The following is a 20,974-nucleotide window of genomic DNA, read 5'->3' as shown; positions in this document are numbered from 1 at the left end:
AAGAAAAGGCTCAACAAAAGAGAAGATGCTACTTATGCCGGGAAAGGGGACACATGGCTTATTCATGTCCCTTAGGTAACAATTCTAAGCTTATTTCAATTGATGCAAATATTATGCTTAGAAAGGATGGTAATGGTACCTCATTTGTTACTATTGCAAAACATCCCGCTATTCATACTAAGGCTTTGCCAAAGTATGTTGCTCCTAACTTGAGAGGACCCAACCTAGTTTGGGTACCATCAAAACGTGGATAAATGTGTGTAGGTACCAATGACATTGGAGGCTTGACTCAATTGGTTTTATCTTGTTCATCATGTGATTGAGTCAAGTAATCGAAGCCTAGTGCTATTCTCATCCCAATGTCAAGTCAAAACAATGAAGTCCAAGTTCTACAACATACAAGTATCTTTTTCTAGTTGTGAAGATTTATTGGAAATATTTGATGGCTTGCAAATTTATTTGAGTTGAATCTCGTTTTTGGATGAAAATCATTTTGCAAGTTGAGAAATGAGCTACTTGTCATTTGACTTCTCAAATATGACTTGAAAACTAATACTTATGGCATTTGGTTCATATATGCACTTCTTGTTTCATTTTTCTGAATTTTTAAGCCATTTATGAGTTTTCATGATTCTACTCGATTTATTTTTGAATTCTTGTTGAAACTTGCTCATATGAGTCTTTTCAAGGATTTCATGCAATATTTGAGATTTTTGGATTTTTATATGAGCAATGATCCCAAATTGAGGTTGAATTGAGAAAGTTGGAACAAATTCTGGACAGTCCGAAATTTGGTACTGCGGACAGTCCGCGGGTAAGGGGCGGACAGTCCGCCGTTCATGGGACTTGCTCACCAGAGGCTCTGCAGAGAAATTCTCAACCGCAAAAATACACTGCGGACAGTCCGCCAAAGGACCGCGAACGGTCCGTCTGTGTTGGGCAGTATTTGCCAGAGGCAGTTTCAGTCGGGCGGCGGTGTGAAAATTCAAAGGCGGACGGTCCGCTAGGATATCGCAGACAGTCCGCGAAAGGACAAAAAGGAGGATCCTGACAGCTGAACTTATCATGAACTACAAAGGTATATCCCTAGTTGATCACATTCATTTGGGTGCATATGAGATGTTTGAATTGGATATATATGCTCGTATTGCTTGCTATAAGATGTTTGAATGGATTAATTGCTTAGTATTCAAAATTGAGTTAATTTGAATGGATATGATCATGAGATGACATTTAGTATGCGATATAATTGAATATATGTCTTGTGAGAGTATTCAAACAAGTTGACATCAAGTTTGATTCAATTTGATGAAGTATAGCTCAATTGCTCAAAATCTATCCTTTATTGAAAATCTGAGTAAGCTGAGAAGATAGCCATAGTTGGATGATCAAATCTATTTAGATTGGCTTGAAATTTGGTATGCATGCCCTACACTTATGGTACTAGTTGCTGTACAAATTTCATGAGAATATGATGAGAAATACTTTAGTTTTGGAGTGGATCTTGTCAATGCATGTGCAGCAGTTTTCAGCATGCACCCATGAGTGAAGATGTGAAATCTGGTAGCAATCTAGAAAAGCATTGAAGCTCAATTTTTTATGGCTACTAGATGACTTAGTGCCACACATCTCCACAAATTTTTGTGGCAATTCAACATGTACTTTGAGAGATTTGATGTATTCTTTGAGAAGCACAAAATCTGCCAGAAAAGTGACAAATGTTGGATTGATCTTGAGTCACTTAAATTGAAAGGTCCTCAAGTTGGAATCATCATTACAAGTGGTTGAGGAACTTAGGTTTGGTTTTGAGAAGAGCTAGAAGCATGACAAGAAGCATGACAAGTATTAGGTACAAGGCCATTTGATTGTAGAGTGCGCTTATCACATTTTTGGTACTAAAATTGGAAGATCAAAAAAGCAAGCAATACCCAATATAGAGAGATTCATGATAATTCAAGTATATTCAAATGGTATTCTCTCATGCAAGCAAGGATCAAAGAGATGAAGCAAGCCAACCACAACAAGATAATGCATTTGATGATAAGTGATATTCATTTCATATGGGTGAAGGATGGTATTCATTGTCTTCACCAAGCTATTATAATTGGACTTCATGATGCTAGTTGGAGAACTAAATCGGAATCTAATGACTATCCTCTACTCCAACATAGCAAGGTGAAATTGATTGACATATGCATTCATTATATGCTAAGGACATGATTAGTGCATATAGTCATATATAGTGATCATTCATGAAAAATAAAATATTTTTAAATGTTTTATGATGCCACTATTGCTTCTATGGTTGATATGATCTAGTGGTAACATATGACATGTTCATGAGCTAGTAAACCCAAGTAGTTGATCTAGAAAATGAGTTTTCAAGTGTTTAACTCAACATTGTCAAGATAACCCTTTGAATGAGGAGTGAAGAAGCTTGTCATTGGTTCAAACCGAGTTGAATTATTTTGGCAAGTAGTCTAGATCAAGTCAAAGAGAAAGAAGCTCATGGAAACAATCTAGTTCAAGAATTGGTTATCAATGTCAAATTCAATAAAGTGGTCCATCATGATTTTACAAGTGATACTAGATTCAACAAAAGGTATATCATTGTATCTCTACAAGTGATATACATGGTCATACAAGTAGTATTCATTCAAGTAGATCTAGTGCAATAATGTTGGTTCCACAAGTGATCCTCAACTTTAAGTGATCAATTCAAATCAAGAAAGCTATCCTCATCAAGAAGAGCTCAAGATTCAAGTAGATTGACAAAACACTTTGACATAGGGGGAGGAGCCCCACTACAAAGTATCAAGGTCAAGGATCCTACTAGTATCCTACATGTGGCATTTCAAGGTGATCTTCATGCTTCCACATGTTGTTGTTACAAGTGGTGTCAATTCCAATCAAATTGAAAGTGTCCATCAAAAATGAAGATTCAAGACTCAACCATCTACCCAAGTCCAACTCTTTGTATCAAACCACAAATGCTTCATATGATTGCCTATAAGGGGTGTTCAAGTGGTAACCCTATAAGTACAAGAGGTACAACCTCAAGTGGTAGCCATTGATCTTCACATGGCCAATTTCATGTGGTTTCGGCCTTTTTATGGTCATTGATGACAAAGGGGGAGAGAAATGAACAAAGATATGAATTATCCTTGGATGACAAAGGGGGAGATGAGATGAGAGTGCAATCATGGACATGGATCAAGAGGAGCAATATTGAGGAGGATCAATATTCTTGGACAAGAGGAGCACACAAGTAGGGGGAGCAAGCTCATGAACTTGGTTGTTTGCATTTGATATGTGCATATTCATGCGCTTGCTTGCATTTTTTAAAATTTATATATGCATTGCTTGTGTGTGATGTATGCTAGTCATAGAACTTGATTGATGATTTAACAACTAGCATGCATAGATTGTAGCTAGACATTTTTTTTACAAGTGAATCAAGAGCTTTGCTAATATTGTTGATCTCATGAGGTATCTTGAGTTTTTGATGAATGTCTAGTTACTCATTGATGCTAAGGAATGAACTCCAAGGATGCAACTCAAATTGGTATCACGCTTCAAAGGTTTATCCTATATACCTTAGCATCACTTAGTAGTGATAACAATCCCACAAATTTCATATTTATGCATGTGTGTGAGTTTAAAACCAAATCTCTTGAGCACACATGTAGGGGGAGTTATCACTACCAAGTCGGATTTTTATGGTGCTTATCCAATCTTTACAAGTGGTCTTAATGGTGGATAAGAAACATAAAATCCAAACCAAGTTAGCTATTTACACATGTGTGAAGTGCTAGCTTGGAATATGCTTAATTTCCATATCTTTGTAGAGTTGTCATCAATTACCAAAAAGGGGCAGATTGAAAGGCCCTTGTTTGGTTTTGGTAATTGAGTGACAACTTAGGTGGACTAATAAGTGTTTATGTTGAGATACACAGGAAATTAGTCCACACAAAGACACTAGTATGAGCAACATGTGCCATGGTGGAGAAATGGCTAAGGGATTGATGCTATGCTCATATAGTGTGATCGAGGAGCTCATTGCATATGAGACATGACATGGAGTCATGTGACCAAAGTGGAGAAGATCAAGACAATGCTTGGCTTGATGGACCGGTTGCAATGGAGAAGGGCAAGTCAAGGCTTTGAAGCGATGGACCGCGAGGCGGTGAAGCTTGGGCAAGATTTGGCGCCAATGGACCGAGGCAACGGTGAAGAGCGAGCAAGGTCAAGATCGATGGACCAAAGAGGTCATGTGATGATATGGAGTGGATCATATCATTCAAGGAAGATCAAGCCAAGTGTTGACTCATGAAGATGATCAAAAGGCTTGATGGAGTTTGGTGCTTGTGTGGCATCAATATTTAGAAAGATGAAATGGAATGCGCAAGGCAAAGGTATGACTTGTAGGGCATTTCATTTCACCGGTCAAAGGTTGTGTAGAGAAGTGCATGACCGGATTTAGGATAGATGGCCGTTCTATCAAGAGGGGCAAACTTGTTTGCATATCGGTCATCTAGTGCCACTTGAGCGATCTAACATTGCAATGTAGCTAGGATCGAGTGGCGTGGTGAGATCAAGTGAAAATCCTTTGAAAATGATTGTGAAATGCTAACACACATGCACATGGTGTTGTTCACGTGGTTGTGTTGGCACATTTGCAAAGGAGAAAGAGTTGGAGTTGTTGTTGATCAACTTTGGGAAGCAAGAAAGGTCTTTTGGTTTTCTCCGGAAATTAGGTTGTCTCTTGGAGTGGAATACTGCTTTGATCCATTGTGTTTTGGATCAAGAATTCAGTTGGGTTGTGTAGCCCTCTGAATTAGCTTTCCATAGAGTCCAAGATCACCTAATTTGGACATCGGAGCTAAGAGTTATGGCCGTTTTACCGAGGTGCATTTCTGCTGGAAATAGACCTGCGGACGGTCCGCCGTTATCTCGGTTGAGCTCAAACAGAACCGTTTTTGGCTCTGTGGGTGGTCCAAAATGACCTGCGGACCGTCCGGTCCATGGGGGCGGACGGTCCGCCTTTAAAAGCTGAAACGGGCGCAGAAACTTGGTTGTTCTGTCTTGGGTGCCCAAAATGACCTGCGGACCGTCCGGTCCTTGGGGGCGGACGGTCCGCCTCCTACTGAAATTTCTGGGACAGAAACACTGCGGTTTCTGTGTGTGCTCACATTTTGAACTGCGGACGCTCCGCCCCTGGGGAGCGGACAGTCCGCCGGTAACTTCCAGATTTAGTCAGAGACGTTTGCAAATCGGTTGGTTCGAAGTTTTGAACCGCGGACAGTCCGCCCCAGGGGCGCGGACAGTCCGCCCGGGGCTCTAACGGTCGACTCTGACACATAATCATTGCAGTTCTAGCCGTTGGTTTTAAATGGCGGACAGTCCGGTTTTTGTGAGGCGGACAGTCCGCGAAAACTCAGTTTTCACGGGATTTGAGTGTAACGGCTAGTTTGGGGCCTCTCTATATAAATAGAGGGTGTGGCCGGCCATTTGAGATGGCTGAGCACCTTGGGGACTTAGTGTCCATATGTGAGAGTGCTTGAGAGCCCTCTACTCACTCTAACTTGATAGTGATCATCCGATTGAGTGAGAGAGCGATTCTAGTGCGTTTGCGTTGAGAGATTGCATCGAGTGGCACTAGGTGATTGTGTTGCAAGCCGGTGCGCTTGTTACTCTTGGAGGTTGCCACCTCCTAGACGGCTTGGTGGCAAGAGGCTCCGTTGAAGCCCGCAAGAAGTTTGTGCGGTGCTCCGGAGAAGAGTTTGTGAGGGGTTTTGTGCTCACCCCGCTGGAGCCGCGAAGAGTAACTCTAGTTGAGCGAGACGTGAAGAGCAACAAGTGGTCCGGCCGGATCATGTGCTAAAGCTCGGTGTGAGCACTCCACGTGGGAGAGTGTGACATGAGAGTCACCGCTAGCAAGAGGATCGGCGGCAACCTTGGAGCTTGTCTCAACGGGGATTAGCTTGGTGGCAACCAAGTGAACCTCGGGATAAAAATCACCGTGTCAACTTTGTCTACTCTTCTCGGTGGTTTGCATTCTCCAAATCACAAGCATTGTATTTACATTCTTCTATATCTTGTGCTTGTGTAGTTGCTCTCTAGTGATTAGTTAGATTGTGTAGCTTGCTAATCATCTTCTTGCTTGTGTAGCTAGAAGTAGAGATCATAGTGTATCTAGTTAGCTTGTGTAGCTTTATTAGTTGCTCTTGCTTAGATTGGGTAACTAAGCAAGTTGAGCTCTTGGATTTGGATTGTGTATCATTGTCCTTGAGCATCTAGTGAGCTTAGGTTGGCTTTGTGCTTTTGCTCATTAGATTTGTGTAGGAGCTCCCCCGGTTTGTGTAGTACTAGTGCTTAGGCTTGTGTGACTTGGCTTTAGATTTTTTAAGAGAGCTCTTACTAGCTTGGCACTCCATTTGCTTTGTGTAGGATCTTTTTGGAGGTGCCTTAAAGTTATAGTTAGAGGGGTGTAGTCTTGGCTAAGCGAATAGTTTCAATTCCGCATAAGTTTCGGTTAGCCGACGCAATTAGTTTTAGAAAGGACTATTCACCCCCCTCTAGTCCGCCATCTCGACCCTACAGCAAGGTAAACAAAGAAAAACCCCCGGAGGTATGCAAGGTTCTAAATTCATTCAATTGGTATTATTGTCAATTTATTATCATGTTTAGAGCTACCTCCGTGCATGATATGATCTAAGCTTTCCAGTTATAACATCTAATTGTGCACTTAATTTTCACATTATTATTTTGTGCACATTCTTATGGAAAGCTTAGCTCATGTCATGCTAGTTTCGTGATTTTGTGATCCACCGTAGTAAAATTTTCAATTGGTATCTTCATTGATATCATACATTTGGATCTTGAGTCATGAAACAAACTCCCGAGACTACTAATCTTCTCTTGAGCTATATTATTTTGCAAGACCTTTTAGGTGCAAAACTTTCTTAGGTGATTTGATTCCAAAGGGGGAGAGATGTGGATCAATGCAAGGCATGTTCCCAACAAAGAGGGAAAAATATTCCCAAGAAGGAAAAGTATATTCCAAAGGAAGAGAAATTCCAAGTGAATCAAGTCATTAGGGAGAAGTAGCGAGATAGGGGGAGGAACAAAAGGGGGAATCATGGTTTTAGGGGGAGGCCAAACCGTCATTGGATGATGGTAAGCATCCAAGCAAGTGTAAGTTGTTCAATTTGACAACTTTTGCAAATTTTATGCTTGCTTTGATTGTGTTGTGCATCAATCACCAAAAAGGGGAAGATTGTAACGAACATGGCACCATTTATGCCATTTCGAGTGATTTTGGTGATCGTATGACAACGCAATCAATGGGACTAATGGTTTTGTTGAGTGAACATTTCTAGATCCCAAGGATGATGTAAAAAGGCAATACAAACAAATACACGAAGAAAGAACTCAAACAAATGCTGAATTGGACGAGTTCTACTGAAACCAGTAGCCCTGGAAGAACCAATACCTATAGCATCGGTGCATCCGATGGTTGCCGGAAGATCCGACGGCCTGGCTTTGGTGCAAGACTGAGTGCCTCTGGAGATCAAGTGAAGAAAGAATGAAGCACCGGTTGAATCGATGGTGTCAAGAGAAGCATCAGTGCAATCAACGCACTATGTTCCAGAGACGATGTCAAGCGCGAGGGAGCCACGCCTTCAGCACCAGTTGAACCGGTGGAGTGTCGGAGCAAGGCGTCGGTGCAATGACGTCAGCAAGGGCAACGGCTACATGGAGATCAAGAGGCACCGGTTGAACCGACACTAAGTCATCGGTTAAACCGGTGGTTGCCAACTCAGCTGCAGAAGCGTCAGAGAAGCCAACGGCTAGTTTCAGCTTGTGAGTGACCGGATGTTCCGATGCCCTATGGTCGGATGTTCCGATGCCTACGCAGAAAACTGGCCAACGGCTAGTAACGGTTCTCTTGAGTTGGTGACCTATATATATGTGTTCCCCCGACCATTTAAAGTTTGCTGGAGTCCCAATACATCTCATACACATCCAAGAACACCTCCAAGCCATCCAAGAGCATAAAGATCAAATCCTTAGTCCTTAGCACAAGATTTGTGAGTGTTAGTGCTAGGTTAGCTCTTGAGTGAGTGATCAAGTAAGGTTTAGATCCTTGTGTTGTGGTTCTAGAGTGAACCAACATTGTATCTTGGTGCGCCGGCCATCCTTGGAGCTTTGGTGGCTCGCAGGCAAGTCAACGACCCTCCGGCTTGGTGTGGAGCGGCGTCGACGATATTGTGCGGGGGACGGAGACCCCTCCTTCGTGGGGAATCTCCCTTAGTGAAGATCGGGATCAAGGTGACCGTGATTGTGTTCACGGAAGAGACTTGATTGTCGGGAAGCGATACTCTTCGTGAGTGCTTCAACAACGTGGATGTAGGGGCGCCTTTGTGGCAACCCGAACCACGGGATAAATCCTCGTGTCGAGAGTTCGCTTCCTCTCATCCCTCTTCTTAAGCTTCCGCATTTCATATTGCAACTTGTGTGCCTTTACTTTCTTAGTGTAGTATCTTGCTAGGATTGGCTATAGGTTGCTAAACTCTTTTGGGATGAGGGTTACACACTAAGGTGAACCGTAGTTGCACATCTAGATTGCTTGTTTTAGTTTAAGTTTTGTGCAAACTAGTTGGAGCCATAGATTCTGGTTTTAATTGTGCCTAATTCACCCCCTTCCCCTCTTAGGCTAGAGCACCCGATCGCTTTCAGTTTCTGTCTCCCTATATGATATATATCACCATGCATGAATGCCTCTCATGACACCTCCACGATATACAATCAAATTCTGTTTAAAAAAACAAAATAAAACTTATTATATTTAGTATAACTTGAATTCACCTCCAGCCTTTAGCTCATCCACCCTCTAATATAAGTCCTCAGCCACCATGCATGGAGAGGGAGAAATGAGATGCATCATACTGCTATTCTGAGCCTAATGTGAAAAACAAAGGAGGTTAAAAGGGTTACTTCAAGCGAACTTTAGGAATACTAGATGACTAGGCCCCTTGTCAATGTGCCAACGTGGCGACACATGTCAGCGTAAGGATAAAATTGGCCAGTTTGAGAAAGTTGAAGGATTAGATTGACTGTTTTGATAGTTCAGGGACCAGTTTGAGAAAGTTGAAGGATTAGATTGACTGTTTTGATAGTTCAGGGACAAAACTGAGCCTTGTCCAATAGTTCGAGGATAAACATGGATATTCCACCAATATTATATAAATGAATATATATATATATAGTATAACTAAAATGAAAAGAAATGAATGGAAAGAAAAAGTGGGAAAGAAAAAAACGAGAATTTTAGTAACACCAACTAGGACCAAAGGATGTACCTGCCGCGCCAGGGCTAGCAGCCTCTTTTGTCCTGGTTGCCTAACCCGAGACTAGTATATTAAAACAAACCATTAAAAATAGCTATCTCGGCGTTATTCCTTCATGAGATCAATACATAAACAAGGAACATTTTATTCATTACAAACGTGATATTTTGCCGTTCGTTGATCTGAAAGTAGGAAATTAAAAGCCAGATAGATGAGTGTTACAGATAGCAATAGCTCTAGGGACGGATCCTAGCCACATGACACAGTTTGTTGGGCTAAGATCACTCTGTGGACGATCCACTCTTGTGCACTCCGCAGAACTCCTCCAATGGATCGCTTAACTTAAATGCTTCCTCCGAGTAACGGAACAGCATGTACTCATCTATCTTCAAGGGGTTGTACATCAGAGGATGGTCCGGGTCGACAAGTTCATCCATGGCACTCAACACAGCTCCGTTCTTTGCCACGACGGTGAACAGCACCGAGAAGCGTTCGCGATTGCTTGCGGTCTTTACACGGTGAACGCACGCGGGTACCCTCCCGTTTGTTACCACCTGGTCGACATGACAGTGCCAGGCTCAGAATGCGGGCACAGGCATCACTGAAGAACAGAAAGAAAAAAGAAGGGGATCGACAAACGATTCATACTGTGAGCAGGTCGCCGGCGATGATGGTGATCGTGTCCGCCTCGGGAGGGATGGTGATCCAGCAGCTCCCATCCTTAGCCTGCACCTCGAGGCCTTCCACCTCATGCTGCACGATCGCCGTCGTGAAGCTAGGATCGGTGTGCCTTGGCAGGGTCACGCCCATCTTCGACTCCTCCGGCACGCCGTAGTGTGACAGGCGAAGACTGTGGGTGAGCGTCTGGCGGTGGGCAGCAATGGTCTCTTCCCGGACGCCGAGGCCTTCCAGGGTCATCTTCTCCACCGTATGCTCCAGTTCGAGTAGGTTACTGACGAATGAAATGACTGTGTCGCTGGAGAAGAGTGGCAGATCGATCGACATGAGAATTTTTGCAGAAACAATCTCGATAAATTATAAAGCAACAAGATCTTATTTGGTTATTGATCCCCTCTCCAAAGGAATCCAGCATCGTGTCGGGCCTTGGAATCAATCGCTATGGAGATCTTCGCGAGACACGGGTGGCGGTTTAGAAATAGGCTTTTCTTTTAAAAATGTTTCCCTTTCTCGTTTGGATCTGGTGGTTTTTACTTTATAATAACGGCTGGATATATCTTGCTATATAGAGGTCGGGATATGACTATTCCATTATTAAAAAAAACTAATCCCTCAACCCACTCCAACCTCTTTCAAACCGAGCAAGCCTTATAGGGAATTCAGAGATTAAATGACGAAATATCAGTGGGAATACCAGAACTCCGGGTTTCCATGCGGCCAGAAGATGCTGCTGAAGTCACGGACACTGCGGGGCTCCGTGATCTCTGCGACATTGAAGCTCTCGAAGTCCAGGCCGGGAAGCTTCCCGACGTAGCCCCTCAACGCAGAGTCGGCTGAGACGTTCCGCTGCTTGGTCTCGGCGGGGAACTCAAAGAGCTCCGGCATGCAACGCTCGAACAGGGCCCGCCGGAGCTCCGCGCCGAGCGCGTCGCACGCGACGACAACACAGCCGTGCTCCACCATGGACACCGTCACCGTAGCACGAGCTGAGGCCCATCCAGGGCTGCTGGGATCCAGCCTGCACAGGTCGACCTTGGGAATCGCCATGAGCTTGCTTGCTTCTACTTTGTGCCTTGCTTCCTCAGCCACTATGGCTTTGGCTCTTCCACCTCTTGATTGACGCTTAGGCCTGGTTGGCTCCTGACTCGTCTTGTCTGCGGAGTACTACTTTATTAGCTGCAATATACTCCTGTTCCGTTTTGTAGGTAGTTCCTACCACTTTCGGATTCACAAAAAGTCCATTATACTCTTTCTAAGCCTTGTTTTGATGGTGTAAAATTTTGGTATAAAGTGTTACATCAGATGTTCCAGCACACGTTTGAAGTATTAATGTGAACTAATTACAAAATAAATTACGTCATGTTTCAAACACCGTCGGACTATAGCGTTGGAGTAATTACGTCAGCATGACACTTTCCAGAAGAGTAAAGGCTACCGTTTGGTCACAGAGTGACCGGATGATTCGACGCACGTGGTCGGATGATCCGACGACCATGGTCGGATGATCCGACGCCTCTTAACTTTTTCCATAAAGTTAGTAATGACTAGGGGGTGATCTCTAGCCTATATAAGGTAGCACCCCGGGTCATTTGAACTGCCTTTGGAAACCTTGAACACCTGAGGCCACTCTTGTGCTGAGAGAACAAATCAAAACCTTGAGATCCACCAATTTGATCAAGAATTCATCCTTTAACAAAGTTGCAAGTATGCTTGAGCTTAGGGCTGATAGGAAAGGTACACGCCCTGACTCTCAGGACGAAGTACTAGTTCAGCTCAACCAACATCAGCAGGCTTACTGGCATTGGGAATTGGTCGGAGATAGAAGAAGTATTGGAAAAGATGAAATGTGGCAAGACGCTAAGAAAAGCTTCACATAAATGTGTGAAAATAGAGAGATGGAGAATGGATTGTGGGGTAAGAAGATGCAATTGAATTCCCCAAAATCACAGAAGAGCGTGGAGGAAATCCGAAACAGGAACCACAAGGTCGTGTTCCACGAAATCATGAAAAATGACGATTTCAAGGGTACCTTCATATGGGCGGTCTTCTCCGTCGGCAGAACGCTCTTGGATTATGGCGCGACTCTGCAGCATCCCCATATTCTCTAATTCTTGCACATCGGTTTCAGATATTCCAGCCCTTTCCAAGATCAAGAATCTCTTCAACTTCTAATTTCCCCTTGGAAAAATCGAGTAGTTGTAGGCTCTCACGCCTACTTGGGTAATCCTGCGTAAATTACATGTGTCCTTGTAAAGGACTGAATACTCGATGGTTTAACCTTTCTTTGTCTCGCAAAATCAAAGGCATGAGATAAATCGCGTAGTCGTAGGCTCCCACGGAATGACTTGTAGCAACTCCTCAATTTTTTATAGAGCGGACCAAAGGTTCAGTCATTCCTATAAATGGAGCAGGGATACCGTAGCCGAAATCGGCATCTGAAAATCAATTTGTAGGGGCGGATCACCCCGTAACCCGCTTCTACAAATGGGCGCTATTTATAGGGGCGGGTGGGGGTGCCCGATGCTCCACTCCTGAAAATTTCATTTATAGGAGCGGGTCATCCACTTGCAACACCTAAAATGTCATCCATTTTTAGGAGCGGGGGTGACCCGCCCCTAAAAATTGATTTCTAGGGGCGGTTCACCCCTCCCCCCTCCCACCTACCTCTAGAAATAGCCGATATATTGCTACAGACTCCCTCTTCCTCCTCCTGAGAAGTCATTGTTTGCTTGGAAGAGGAGCTCCCTAAAAATCCAAAAAGAAAAAAGGGTTGGGAAGCTTTTAAAATTGATTTCCTTCAAATTGGAGCTTTTTTTGTCTCTAGCTATATCTGAATTTTCCATGGTGTGTATTTGCCATTTGAGACACCATTTGCCTCGTACTTTTGAATGAACTTGTGTGCTACTTTAGTCGGAGACTAAAATAATGCAATCACTTGGACTAGATCTATATGTTTTAGCCACACCCCTATAAGTAAATTATTTACTAGATCTATAGAGAGAGAAAAGAAGATTTGTTGTTTTTTCTATTTTTACACATATGCATGTTGTTGTTGTTTTTGTCAAGATTTAGTGCTACAACAATAGGTAGCATTTTGATTTTTTATTTAGTACTATTTAATTCACTTTTTTTAATATCTACGAATATATAGAAGTATACATATTTATGTTCATTTAAGGCTCGATTTCTTTTGAGAAAAGATTTGATTTATTTTTTCTATCTTTACACACATGCATGATAAAAAAAATTCAAGATTTAGTGGTACAATAATAGATTTAGTTTTGATTTTTTTTATTTAGGACTATTTTTCAATATCTACGGATATATAGAAGTATATATTTATGACCACTTATGGTTTTCCTTCGAGAAAAGAATTTGATTTTTTTCATATTTACATATTGTTTTCATCCATTTGAATTACTAGCTAATATGTCCGTGCATTGCTACAGGAAGTCATATAAACATATTAATTAGCATATAAAAATATATACATAATACATAATATGTATTTTATAATAACATTGTATGTAGGACTTCTATTTTACTCGACAAACACTAATTCTAACAGTCTCCAATCCGGGGCACGCTAGTTTACGGTCGACCGTAAGGAGGGGTTCCTTATGGTCGATCGTCCGACTGTTCCTTTTTTTCCATTTTTAGTAAACTTTTTATCGTTTTCTGATGGAAAAAGTTTAGAAAAAAATTCATGAAAAATTTTGAAGAGATAAAAAGTTTTTCAAGAAAAATCTAAAGAGGCAGAATAAATTTCAAAAAAAATGTTGGACAGACAGAATAATTTTTGTCGTTTGTGATTAAGAAATAGAAAAAAATGGAGAGCAGAAATATTTTTTCAAGGAAAAATTGGGGGAAAGGAAAAACTTTCAAGAAAAAATTTGAAGACAGAGAAAAAACTTTGAAAGAGAAATTTTTGAGAATTAAATTGAAAAAGTTTCAAAAGAAAACTTTTTGCATCAAAAATCTAAGAAAAAACTGTATGAAAAAAGTTTAGAAAACTTTTGCAACAAAAAGAAAAGAAAAAAACAAGAACCTTATAGACGGCGAGCCACCACGCCAGGCGTCCCCGCCGACGCCGGCCACGCCAGGCCTCCATGCCGGCGCTGGCCACGCCGCGCCACACCCTGGCTACCCCCCCCCCCCCCCCCCCCCCGCCGCCGCTTCTGGCGTCGCGCCGCGCCCCCCTGCCTCTTTCGCGCCGCCCCTGCCCGCCATGCCTCACCGCCTCCGGTCGCGATGGAGCCGCCATGCCTCCCTGCCGCTGGCCGCCATGAAGCAGAGGAAGGGAGGGGAGAGAGGAAAGGGGAAAGGGGGACGGGAGGGAGGAAGGGGAAGGGAGCCGCGCTGCCTCCCCGCCGTATCTCCAGTCGGGATCCAGATGGAGAAAAAAGTGAAAGGGAAAGGAGAGGGGAGGCGGAGAGATAAATCACATTGCGTGGGACCCGCACATGTGGGTCGTCGATTGCGCGTTCCCTTGCGTGCGGGCGATTGTTAAATCAGGATTGGGCTCAACCCCTTAACTCAACAAACAGTCATCCGAATTTCGATTGATGGACCAAGGAAACATTGCTTGCTTTAGTAATAGTAGAGATTTATTGTTGTTGAGAGATGGATAGGACATAGATGTACTTATTAAATTAATATATTAAAATTACGAGAACCTCGCAAGCTAGTCGATTTCCCTGAATCCTCCTCTCCAGCTTTCTCAGATCTTGACACCTAGCCGGCCGCTAGTGTGAGTTCGCCTCCTGACTCGTCCAATCTGCGGAGTCAGGGTGGGCATTCGGTTACTCTGTTCGGTTCGGTTCGGTTCAGTTTGGTTTGGTTCGGTTTTTTAGTTTTCGAAGAAATTCAGTTCCTAAGAAATAGGGACCGATCGGTTCCTGGAAATTTTAGGAACCGAGCACTTCGGTTCTCGGTTATTTCGGTTCGATTTCGATTCTAGCCAAACTAATCAAAATTTGTTAGTAGAAGATAAGATAATAAGGAAAACATACATGTTCTATGGTAAATTTAGACAATACTTTCTCTATTTTAGAGAATAATAATTAAGAAGGGAACAATAATGATATAATAAGATAACTACATAGCAATTGAAATATGACATATAACAAATAAACTAAATATACTCTTACAAAATGTAAGATTTATGTAATTCATTCTTTCAGTTAATTAAGTTAACCGAGAGTAGAAACCGAACATTTTTTGGTTATTTCGGTTCCATGGTTTCTGGAACCAAACAAGGAACCGATTTTTTCTGTTTCGGTTATTTCAGTTTCGGTTCTAGTTAATTCGGTTCGGTTTTTGGTTCTCGATTAATTATGCCCACCCTAATTGTGGAGTACTACTATACTCCCTCCATACTCTTAAAGAATGTCGTTTTGGATAAGGTTTAGATTAAACATTGGGAATATAAATCATGAATAATTTTCAAGTTGTTGAGATTCAAAATACAAAAACAATATGAATAGATTTGTCTTAAAAAATACTTTCAAAAAAGTATAAATATATATTTTTGCGATAAATATTTTTATAGAAATAAGAAGTCAAAGTTAAGCTTTGGAGACTGTGTCATTGTTCAAAATGAGATTTTTTTTAGTATGGAGGGAGTATTAGTCGCAATATATAAAAAAAATCATAGTTTAGATCTGTGGATGAGCAGCAGCTATTGCTATCTGCTGCGCTGTCTCTCGTAAGTATGAGAAATAATTGGAATGTTCGCAAGTTTACTGTGGCTCGTATTAATAACTTCCCTAGCAACCAACTACTCCACAGCTTCCTAACACTATGGGTTAGAGCAAACGCAATGAATGCGCCGGCCGTTGGGCGAAATGGAAGCCAGGCTGGCATGCATTGAATGCTGCTGCAGCAGGGTGGAGCGGCAGCAGCAAATAGGCAGCGAGCGGCGCAGCACCCGAGCGAATAGGAGCCTCCGGACGTGCGCATCGCCAGCTCCAGCCGGCTTCTCGCGAAACGTTCGATCTATTCTCTTTTCTATTTTTTTCTATATTCCACGTCGGACTCCACTGGCTCCCTATCGCCCATAATACATAATACTTGCTCTTACAAGAGATGGAGCTCGGGCGTGGGGTGCCGTGGCAGGCCAGCCCAAATGTCTAGTCTCGTGATAAACATAAACAAGTAGCATCCAAAGAACTGACCCTCAGAACGCCGCTAATAAAGCAAATATTCACTGCTGATATCTAGCAATTAAATTGCATCTAGATTCAGGAGACAAGCCTTGCCGATGTGGACGATGGAGATGATAGAAAAGCAGGCAGCTGCCACACTGTACCACAGCTACGCTAGCTTGCTATTTATCAGTGGAATTTTTTCCAATAATATTATTTAAATAGTTAATCGCAAAAATAAATGCCAACTTCATAAAATTACAAAAATAGGTGTCAGTCGGCCGTCAAAGAGCCGACAGGCCTCTAATCGGTGCTTGGACGGCCGATTAGTACCTGTCGGCCCGGGCCGACTAGTGCTGGCCACATCAGCGGCGCCCGTGGGCGAGCTGCCAGCGAAGCGCTAGCTCGATCTGTCGGCAACATAGGGCCCTGTCGAGGGCCGACAGGTGCCTACCGGGCCGATAAGACCCCTTACCGGCTTTTGGACGGCCGACAGGCCTGTCGGCCTGCGATGCCGGGCGCGCCACAGCCCCCTCCCTGCGCAGTAAGTTGTTTTTAATTAAGTCTTTATTAATTACATTATTTTGTAATTATAGTCTTATTTAATTAAGGTTTTTAATTGTAGTTAGTTTAGGTATATTTAATGTATTTTTGTAATTATAGTTAATTTATTTTGAACTATAGATTAGAGTTATTTATTAATGCTTAGGTATATATAATTATGGTATATTTAAATAATGTTCAGGTATGTTGTAGGTATATTTTTAATTAAGGTATATTTAAATAATGGTTAGGTATATTTTAGATTTGATATATAATTAAGGTATATTTAAATAATGATTAGGTATATTTTAGATATATTTTGAACTATAATTAAGGTATAGTTTAGGTTTATTTTAGGTATATATATTCTTTAAATGAGTAATATTTTAATAATTTTTAGGTATATTTGAACTATAGTTTAGGTATATTTTTTCTGTATTGGGTTTTAAGTAAATCATGAAAATTTGAGGGAATTGTACTGAATATTTAATACATATTCGAATGAAATAGAGTGTAGGTGCTTATATATTGTTAGAATACCGATTCGATTTGTCGTATAACGTCAGATTCTATAATGCATTAGCAGGGATGAATTCGGAACTAGTAAATATCAGAGTTCATCATGGCAATGAGATCATCAATTATTGTGACTCGGGGGTAGATTTAAGTAAGTTTCAGTATGTAGATACAACTGTGAGCATGTAGATACAACCGAGCCTCCCGCTGCCTTCCACGTTCTGGTAAGTATTTTTTTCTTTACGTTTCCAGATGCTAGGATTATATTGCGGCATGTAATGGATTGTTCATACAATCGTACGGTCATTTTTGTAGACCGATACTTGCACAGATGTCGGCGCGGAGCTGCTGTCGTTCGCGGAGCGTCTAGAGGCCAACCCGCCGCGTGTGGCCAGGAGGGAGTCAGTGAGTGGCCTACGACGCCTCGCACAGCGCTGCATTGACGGAGTTAGGCGTGCGACGTGCCGAGTGATGCCAGAGGTGACAGTTCCAGAGCACAGGTCGACTCCAGTGCGTGCCACCCGCACGACTTCTCCGGCACAGGCTCCTGGTCCGTCGACCACTAGTGCGCCGTCCACCGCACCTGGACCTTCAGCAGTCCACTCCACGGGGGCCGCCACGCTTACCGGGGCAGCAGGTTAGGAGTAACCAACCTCGTATAGTAAGTTCTATTTAATTCGTATTGATCTTATTAAAAATATTGTATTCACAGCGGTCGAGGCGGTTTCAGGTAGCATGGACAGTTTTTTCGTGCCAGATACAGACATCTGGCCGCAAGACGACCTACTCGAGGCCTGGCAGATGCATGGAGCCCCCACGCCGACACAGCCGACCCAGGACGACGCAGGCTAGTCCACTCCGCTTCACCCCCTGGAGCCACGTATTAGCAAGGCAGCGGACCGTTTCACGTTTCCGTCTGATCAGCTTGTTAGGAAGAAACCAAAGAAGTAGGTTTAGGACATTGCAGTTGTACTCCATATTATGATGTAGTTGTCTTATTTTACTTCTCGACAGCTTTGTATGATTATTGTGTATCCCACGCCATGACGCTCATCGATACCATGTCAGCTTGCATCAGATTCTTCTGCACCCCCACTCGTTCACTGTGTGTGCATGTGCTCGTACATCAATTGACTGCTGTGCGCTTTTCAGGTTGCGTGAAAAGTAGTGGTCCACACAATTCAACGCACACAACACATGAAATGGCATGTCAGGACCTGTTGAAAGCTACGGTAATGAGGTCCAAGACTAAACCAAACATGCCTTAGGTAATTCCAACAAACAACATTACATAGGCAGGCAGAAGAGGCTGTCAAAAATAAACACGCAACATATTGGCCCGGCAGCTACATTACTTATTCTGACAGCACGATTCATCCAAATGAGATGGAGCAGTACAACATCCATCATTCACGGCCAGTACCCTTATCACGTCCCGCCCGTTCTGCTTTCGCGCGCTCGCAGTTGCGTACATCTTCATCCACCTTCTTCAACCACGCCATATATTACTGATCACGACGAGTAATCCACGTGTCAATCCACTCATGGAAATGACACCAATGAGTATGCGTCTCATCACCAGCGTACTTTCGTAAACAAGAAACGAAACAAATTTATTAAAAATAACAAAACCACTAGACGAACATATTAAAAATTAATCTATACCTGTGATGTTGCACCTCTTTTTTGGATTTCCTCGATATTCTTGCAACACCAATACCTCTGGCCAAAAGTCTCGTAATCACGAGATATGTTCGAAACACAACGCATCTGGCAATAGCAATCGGGTGGCGCTACACCTTTCGGCCATACCTTGCAATCTGTAATACATCTATTGGGATCATTAGGAGAGGGTCCTAAATTAGGCTCCATTTCCCGACGGAAAGCTACCCTGGAGAATGAGGAGCTCATAGCGGTTTGTTTGGGCTAACTGAAAATATGTGGAAGCAAAATTGCAAGCCTGTGGTCTCGGCAACCACATGCTCGCCTTTTATACATGCAGGGCTGCCTGCATCGTCCTTTCCAACAGCGAGGGAGTCACGGAGTCTATCATTTAGCATTCACATGGATGTTTCATGTGAACGGTTCAAGAACTTTAAGCACAGACATGACCTCTCACTGCTCCACACGGCTCCACACTTCTGCACTCGCACGCTCCACACCGCTCACTGATCGCACTTTAAACACGGACGTGACCTCTCACTACTCTTGACTTCTGTACTCGCACGCTCCACAGCGCTCACTGCTCGCACTTTAAACACGGACACGACCTCTCACTGCTTCTGACTTCTGCACTCGCACGCTCCACACCGCTCACTGCTCGCACTTTAAACACGGGCACGACCTCTCACTGCCCCTGACTTCTGCACTCGCACGCTCCACACCGCACACTGCTCGCGCTTTAAACACGGACATGCCCTCTCACTGCTCCTAACTTCTGCAATCGCACGGCAGTAAAAGCGATCTCTGTTCACTGCGGCACACTATTACACTCGCACGCCAGGTCAGACAAAGCAATCAATTAGCGTCCTTTGAACGTCAACTTATGTCACTTCACTACATAGTCGAATCCAATGCACGATTAAATGAGGCCGACGCAGCTGCGCAGTGGGATATGACAACTCTATGCGTCATATGTCGGCCACAACGTTCAACACATTCATAGTTGAATCCAATGCAAACTTCACACATTCAACACAAATAAAGTACCGTGTTACATAATTCAATGCGCACAACACATGAAATGGCATGTGAGGACCTGTTGAACACAACGGTAACGAGGTCCTGGACTAAACCTAACATGGCTTAGGTAATTCTAACAAACAACAAATACTAACACAATATCGAGCGAACACGATATCTAACTCCTAATACTACTCCCAATTAGTAAATTGTGTCGAACCGTCTCCATAGTATGCTCCCGCAGCAGGAGGTGATGGCGGTGCAGGCGGCCCATTGTTGTTGTGACACGGGCAGTTGCAATATGGATTAGTGCATGGATACTTCGGTGGGCTGGGACCTTTGTTCTCATCTTCCTCCTCTTCGTTGTTGCCACTGCTTACTTCCATTTCTAAATCAAAGATACGATTCTGCAGATAATAGATGTACTCCGCGTGAGGATGAATTGGGGGAGGATCGACCCATCGTACGAACCCGCAGTTCTCTGGAACATTGGATGCCTGAAACACAAAATATAATGTAAATCATACAATACATATTAAACATATCCAACACACCCTTAGTACTCAACATTACCCATGCTCGAGGGCACTTGAAGAAACGACGACCTCCATCCATTCCCTCGGCGCACATCTGCACTAAGCAATCCTCACCATGCATGCATTTTGGCCAATCTTCTATACGGTTATCGTACCCTCTCAGCGGTGAATCCTTGGTGAAATCACTCCTGCTCTCAACTAGAAACTCATACACTGCTTCTGGAAAATCCTCAGGGCTAATGGAACCGGACCACACTATCGGTGGTCCTTTCCTAGCCCCTTTTCCTCTCCCAAAGCCGAAACCCTTCCCACTAGCCATTAGTACTGCAGCTAATTTTTTGTTGCCACTGACCTGAATTGAGGCCTATATATAGGCACAAGTGGAGTGGAGCAGGGCGGACCTGTCGGCTCTTGGATAGCCGACAGGTCCCTGTCGGCCCTCGGAGGGCTGACAACACCATGTTTGGGCCGACAGGTCCCCAGATCGTTATTTGGCCGATAGCACAGTCGGTCCGACTGG

At 43.2% G+C, this 20,974-nt stretch overlaps 1 protein-coding gene across 1 annotated transcript; it reads right to left on the bottom strand.

Moving 5' to 3' along the window:
- Positions 1-9,437: 9,437 nt before the first annotated feature.
- LOC120692380 (probable 2-oxoglutarate-dependent dioxygenase AOP1) lies at positions 9,438-11,197 on the bottom strand. Its single transcript, XM_039975647.1, has 3 exons — positions 10,726-11,197; positions 10,002-10,329; positions 9,438-9,907 (listed from the first exon to the last, which is right to left on the bottom strand). Exons 1-3 carry the CDS (start codon positions 11,076-11,078, stop codon positions 9,635-9,637), a joined length of 954 nt encoding a protein of 317 aa, XP_039831581.1. The 5' UTR covers positions 11,079-11,197; the 3' UTR covers positions 9,438-9,634.
- Positions 11,198-20,974: the final 9,777 nt, after the last annotated feature.

Source organism: Panicum virgatum, chromosome 9N, assembly GCF_016808335.1.
Source record: "Panicum virgatum strain AP13 chromosome 9N, P.virgatum_v5, whole genome shotgun sequence".
Taxonomy (NCBI): Eukaryota; Viridiplantae; Streptophyta; class Magnoliopsida; order Poales; family Poaceae; genus Panicum; species Panicum virgatum.
Note: the sequence above shows the minus strand (reverse complement) of the source record. Positions and strands in the feature narration are given on the sequence as shown.

What these genes read in the sequence shown, in the direction of transcription:
- LOC120692380 (XM_039975647.1), bottom strand. Translation starts at nt 11,078, where the DNA reads ATGGCGATTCCCAAGGTCGACCTGTGCAGGCTGGATCCCAGCAGCCCT. An exon ending in CATGGAAACCCGGAGTTCTG is followed by an intron (nt 10,330 to 10,725) that starts GTATTCCCACTG and finishes ACTCTTCTCCAG; the next exon opens with CGACACAGTCATTTCATTCG. An exon ending in TCGCCGGCGACCTGCTCACA is followed by an intron (nt 9,908 to 10,001) that starts GTATGAATCGTT and finishes CATGTCGACCAG; the next exon opens with GTGGTAACAAACGGGAGGGT.